Source organism: Fulmarus glacialis, unplaced genomic scaffold, assembly GCF_000690835.1.
Source record: "Fulmarus glacialis isolate BGI_N327 unplaced genomic scaffold, ASM69083v1 scaffold24048, whole genome shotgun sequence".
Classification (NCBI taxonomy): Eukaryota; Metazoa; Chordata; class Aves; order Procellariiformes; family Procellariidae; genus Fulmarus; species Fulmarus glacialis.
The window spans coordinates 2,852-9,203 of record NW_009230631.1 but is presented as its reverse complement, the minus strand read 5'-3'; the positions used below and the strand labels follow the sequence as shown (position 1 = coordinate 9,203).

Genomic DNA, 6,352 nt, shown 5'->3' with positions numbered 1-6,352 from the left:
AGGGAGGGGCCCAGAACTGAACACAGGATTCGAGGTGCAGCCTCACCAGTGCTGAGTACATCACCTCCCTACAAATAGAGACTCTTCTGACTATAGGTGACCTGGATTGCCCCAAATTAAGACTTTTCAGAACTTCTGGGTCCTTTACAGGCAGGGAGTGATCAGTAGGTGGGAAGGGAGGCAGAGGAGGGGCTGCGGGTGTGCTGCTGATGGGGTTGTTCCTGGGGTGAGCAGGACTTTAAATAAAGCTGAGGAAGTGAGAAGGTGGAGGTTTCTCTCTTGCTGTTGCAGGTTGTTTGACTTGGACCCTGACCTGTTGCCCCTTTTCCAGTACAACTGCAAGCAGTTTGCCAGCCCTCAGGAGTGCCTCTCTGCCCCCGAGTTCCTGGATCACATCAGGAAGGTGAGAGGGGGGCTGTGGCATGGCCGGAGCGCAGCCTCCGTGGAGGAGGAAGCCCTTAGGCAATGGCTTGGGACTGTGGGATGTCTGACCGGGGAACGCATGGTAAGAAGCACCATGCTGATTTTCATGCCCTTGTCTGAGAGTGGATTGCCTCTTGTGAAAGTTGGAAGCCCCCTTCTTCTACCGTGGAAGTGCCTCAGTGCGCTCACTTTTTTCCAGACAAAGACCGAAGCCCTCTGCTTGGCCACATGCTGACCAGGAGGTGGCACAGAGCTGGGCAGTGGGCCAGGCTCCCGTGGACCCACTACTGTGGAGAGGCTGTTGGTGCGGCTGCAGAGCCAGAAGGCCGACAGCATCTCTTGGATAGCCTCTGGGGGAGTGCTGCGATACGCATTCGCCTCCCCCCGAAATAGGAAGAGGAGCAATGCTGATGTCACCTGGAGGAGCTCGTGCATGGGCGGAATTACACCCGGTGCAGCAGAGACCCTTTGCTGAGCCCTGAAGAGCAGCCACGCTGGGGCAGAGCACAGCCTTGGCTTGCAGATGCCTTCATAAACTGTCTGGCTCCATATTTAAACCAGTTTGGTGCCTCACTTTCCTATCTCTATTCCTCATAAGAGGCTGTTTCAGGACTGCACTCCTCTCATAGCTGCAAGCTTTTTGTTATTTTCCAGCCTCTGTTTATTGGCAAAGTTAAGTCCATTTTTACTTCTACTATTATTGCCTTGAGCTGAAATAGCTCTTTGTTCTTGTTGGAGATAATTTCCTTGTTAAAATTATAGAGCACAATTCTATCACCTCTTGACTTTGCCCAGCTAGCCATGCCCTGGCTTTAATCTCTTCTAATTTGGTGTGTCTGTTCCCTTCATCCCTCATTAACCCTTCTCTGTCCTGTTTTTCATTTGACTCTTCATGCTCCTTGGAGACCATGGTAGTACGTGCTTTACCAGACCAGGTCTCTTGGGTGTACCATTCACCCTATCTCCTCAAAATACCTTGGCTGATCTTAGAATTGGAGTTGCCTTATTCACAATTGCACCATCTTGGCAACTTCTACTTGGAAACTCTAGTCTGGCAACTTTCAGGGCTCCCCTGCAGTTATCCTGGGGTCCCAAGAGCTGTAACAACTGCATCAGTGTTAGATCTTAGCCCCTAACTGCTCTGCTGTAGGGCTGTTTACCCCCTCTGGGACAGGGAAAGCTCAGAGGGCATCTGCTGGGCTGGGAGGTGGTCAGGCTGAGAAGGGTGAAGTAGAGGGGTCAGACTCTTTGTTCCTCTGGGAAGGCAGCAGAGCCTTGCTGTTAATGCCGTTCTGCCTCTGTGCTCCTGCAGGTGATGCTGGTGATCGATGCCGCTGTGAGCCACCTGGAGAACTTGTCCTGCCTGGAAGAGTATCTCTGCAACCTCGGCAAGAAGCACCAGGCAGTTGGTGTGAAGGTCGAGTCTTTCTCGGTGAGGTGTCCTCTCTTGTCCCGCTGCGGCTGTGTTTGTGCAGGCCTGCCTGCAGCCCTCGGCTGTCCCCATCCCTCTGCGCCCACCCGCTGGGTTCAGCTGGCTGGAGAGAAAGGTGGTGGCTCAGGGCAGCCCCCGAGCTGCTGAGCATAGCGACGTTGGCTTGATCAGGGAAGCCCTTGAGTTCCCCTCATTTTCTGCCCTCCCCCAGTAAGCCCAGGGAGAAAGGACAGAGAGGAGCAAGACATTTCCCGTTTGAGGAGGACCACGGTTTGGGGCACTGCAGTCTCTCCTGCGACACAGGGCTACAGGCTCAGCCTTTGCTCTGGGCCCTGGACCTCTGCATCAAATGCTCTGGGCAAACCTCACCGCACCTGGGAAAGGGAGCATCCACCTCTCTCTGTGTCTGCACTGGGATGGGGTTGCTGCACCTCAGCCCCTGCTTCCTCCGTGGCAGCAAGACAGGAGCATCCTCCATATGAAACCCTTGCTTACTTCTCTCCTGCTATCAAGCACGGACAGAATAATGCAGCGGGGAAGGGCAGGTTGAAGGAAAGGTTTCTAATCAACGCGTGGTTCTCTCCTGATACCACTTGCTTTGGTCCTCTTCAGAGGGAGCAGTGTCCCCTTTGCTTGGGATAGTGATCCCCACCAGCCCTGTGCTCAATGTGTGGATGCTCCTGGACGGGGTTGCTCGCAGCTCCATGAGGAGCAGTGCCCTGTGAAGAGGCCTGAGAGGCGGTGAGGCAGGCCCTCAGCATCCAGCCTGGGGTCTGACCCACTCTCCTGGCATCAGGGCATTGCTCAGCTCTGCTGATCCACTGCTAGGCCAGGGGATGGGGCTGACTACCCGCATCTGGGAGCCACAGAGGATGGACGTCTACCTCTCCTCTGGTGTTACATGCGCGGTGTCAGCCCTTGCCCCCTGCCTGCGCTCCCCGCTCACCCAGGGTGTGGGGTATGGGGTGAGGGCCAGCATAGGGCAGGGGAAGGGGATGGCGTGGGCTGGCTCTGGGCCCCTCTGAGCAGCCAGGGATAGGGTGGCCTGGTCCCACTGGTGGAGGAGGAACAGCTACCCTGCAATGGGAGAAGTCCAAAAAGGCAGTGATGTGAGAGAAGGGGCTGCCTGTCATCCCCCGGTGCTGAGCTTGACGCCCCCCTGTTTGGTTTGCAGACTGTCGGCGAGTCCTTGCTGTACATGCTGGAGAAATGCCTTGGCACTGCCTTCAGCCCAGACGTGCGGGAGGCTTGGAGCAAACTCTACGGTGCTGTGGTGAAAGCCATGCGACGTGGCTGGGAAACCCTCCCAGAAGGGGACTAGATCCTGCCAGCCATCCCCATCCCTGACCACGCAGCAGTCCTGGGCAGGGGGAGCGCTCACACCACGCTCTCTGCCTCTCTCCACCTCTGTCTTTCTCCGTGCACCAGCCCATCGCCATCTCCTCCGGTCACGCGTGCTTCGGGGCTCTCCCAGTGATTCCGCCTTGCTTCAACATGACCACATCTCTGCCTTTGCGAAGCCTAGGAGTGCTGCAGCACAGGTACGCCGCCCTGCCCCAAGTTCCTTCGGGCTAGCAGGAGCACCAACACCTGTGTACCTACTCTGGTTTTCAGATGGCTTGTCTTCCCTCCTCTTGCTACCCACCCTAGTTAGATGACAGCTAGCGTAGACCTATCGGACTTATTTGCCCGAGATCCTATTTGCCATGCTCAAGACCTGCCAGGTCTGGCACTGCTCACTCCTCCCGCGCTGCTGTGCCCAGCTCAGCTGTTGCATTGTCTGATTTGGCTCCCTCCAGGGGCAGGGGCAGCAGAGGTGGGAGCTGGCCGTGCCGTGTGGCGTCCTCCTCAAACCTTGTGGGGAGCTTTTCCCCTCTCCTTTCACCCACGTGTCACTCCCGGGTGGTTAATCCTGGTGCTCTGTTCTGCCTTGCCTCTCCCTCGGATGGGATCCGTGGCTTTTCCTCATGTCAGGTTGACCGCAACTCTCTGTGCTTCCTAGGGATGCTTCAAGCAGTGGGGTCACGTTAATCCCGAGGGGAGGCTGCTTTTAGCAGGTCTGAGCTGCCAGCTGAAAGGCTTTGTGTTGTTTTGTCTGGTTGGTTTAACCTCAGAGCCAGCTGAAACGCAGCAGCAGTGGTGGCTTTTTGCTGCTTTTTGTTAAGGAGAATAAAGTAAATACAAGGAAAAGATGTCTTAAAATAAAAATGAAGGTTGCAATCATGTCATGGCAACAGCTTCCAGAAATCATTCTGGCTCTTGGCCAGAGGAAGCATAGCTGGAATTTCTCTGCTGATGCTGTCAGGACCTGGAGCGCTTCCCAGCTGCACACAGTGCACATCTGCAGAGCTCCTCACCCTTTAGTAATCCCTCCCAAGCCATACTTGAGACACAGCCGCTTTGGAGCAGAGCGAGGCACCCAGTTAGGTGTGTGCAGCAGTGCTGTGTCAGGACAGGAGTGAGAAGACAGCATCTGCTGGAACAAATCCCAGGAAATGGCTGAGAGGCAGCACCTGAGGGCTCTGGAGGGAGCTGAACTTGAGCACTTTGAAGAAGAGTTCATCTTTGTGGGACAGGCAGAACCATGTTTCCGGCCATCACTAGCCCCAGGGCAAGGACATGGAGCAAGTATTCAGTTACAGGCAGTGCCCTTTTTTGCTCCTGCTTCAGGGCAGGAGGAGACCGGCATTGAGGGCTGAGAAGGTCCTGTTCTAGAGACACATTCCTCCTATACTCAGATGTCCGCTGCTCTGGGGCAGGAGAGGGCTGCCCGCTCCTCGCAGCTGCAGCTGAGGTCTCCCAGCCCCATGCCATGGAGGGGATGATGGGTTGCCCTGTGAGATGGGGCTCTGCTTCCCTGCCACCAGGCCTGGTGGCGGCCGTGGTGTTCCAGCAAGCAAGGAGCCCTCCAGCTGTGTTTGGGAGGGGAGCTGAGGGGTGTTGTGGAACAGGCAGTGAACAACCCCATGTAGGATGCTCGCTGTCCTCCCCACGGTACCAGGCTCTGCTCCTGCAGTCCTATAGCATGGTGTTGTGCATCCTGGCCCATGGGTGTCTCCATCAGCTGGGTCAGGTGAGGTCCTCTCCATTCTCATGCCAGGTAGTGAGGGATGGAGGGGCTGGGGCTGGGGGGAGGCACTAGCTGTGACGGCATGGTACGGGGCAGGAGGGTTTGGGAATGGGGACGTCCTCTTTGCAACCCTGTTCTGGGGCATCAGCCTTCAGCATCATGGGGGTCCTTCTGGCTCTTTGTGACAAGCAGGCAGCTGTGTGATGGGTGGGGTTGGGTGTTACTGCCCCAAACCATTCCCACTCCTTCTAGCTTTCCCAGCTCCTTGACTTCTCTTCTGTACCATGTTTTGTGTTACTCCCAAGAGAACTGAACTAGTCTGTGTGCCTCTTATACCCAGCTGTACTGTTTAATAAAGAACAACAGTGAGTCTCAGCCCTTTTTGCTGCCTTAGTTTTATGGTTATTTTAATATAAAAGGCCCAAGCAAGCCAAAAAGAAAAGGATGACAGAGAGAGATTTACCGGTTTCTTGTTGGCTCTAGCTTGGGAGGTACTGGTCACTGGGAGCACTTGTGTAGTCCAGCTCAAGTGACGTGAGAAGGCATCCAGCACCAAATGTCTGTTGGGAGCTCTTGTACACCATAATTGAATGGGTGAGCCGCGGAGGGGCTAGCAAAGGCGTCCTGCTGCTGATTGCTCATTACCCTTCAAATTTAACAATCTCTAATGGAATTAGAGTTTTAAGCAATCAGCCTAAAAATCCCTTTTCTGTTGTTCAGCTGCTGCTTTTGTTCTTTGAGATGGCATTGGCTCACCCGCTGCTGGTCACCCACTGCTGGTTGCCCACAGCAGCAGGGCACGGCCTCGCAGTGAAGTCCTGCCCGGCTCCATGCAGCATCCCCCCTGCCAGCTGGACTGCAGAGCCGCCCCAGCAGCCCTGCCCCAGGGAACGGCTGGTGGGATGCAGGAGGTCCTGTCTCCCCCTTTCCGGGGCATGTTCTAGTTTTGACATGGTGGGTTTCTAGCCCTGGGAGAGTTGGGCACTTTGCACTGAAGAAGGATGGTCCCTAGAGCGGGGAAGCCAGCTCGAGGTCTGTAATAGCATCTCCTGAGGGCTGGAAATCCCAGCCCTACCATCGGAGAGCATGGTGAGCATCCTGAGAAAGCCGCGCTGCTCTGCTTTGGGCAACGTTTGTCCTGCAGGGTGACGTGTGACGGGCTGCAAAGGGTGAGGAGAGCAGCAGAGATCTGAACGCAAAGAAATCCTCCCTGCTAAAATAAAATTTCCAGCTCTTTCTGGCCTGGAGCACAGCTGCCAGCCTCAGGGCTTGCGGTGGGAGCCCAACACCAGCGCTGCAGGGAAGGGCCAGCACGGCACCCCCCAGCAGCACCCCCATCTTCGACTCCCTGTATCAGCGCAGAGGTTTGCCACAGCTCCCACAAACCTCCCCTTTGCCCGGCAGGGATGCTTCTGGCACTGCCGGCC

General features: G+C 55.9%; 1 protein-coding gene across 1 annotated transcript; it reads left to right on the top strand.

Annotated features, from left to right (window-relative positions):
* Positions 1–234: 234 nt before the first annotated feature.
* On the top strand, positions 235–3,176 carry NGB (neuroglobin; the record flags this gene model as incomplete). The annotated part of the gene is made up of 3 exons (XM_009584314.1): positions 235–403; positions 1,736–1,855; positions 3,030–3,176. Coding segments are annotated over 3 exons (436 nt in total), but the record flags the coding sequence as incomplete, so codon positions are not given.
* Positions 3,177–6,352: the final 3,176 nt, after the last annotated feature.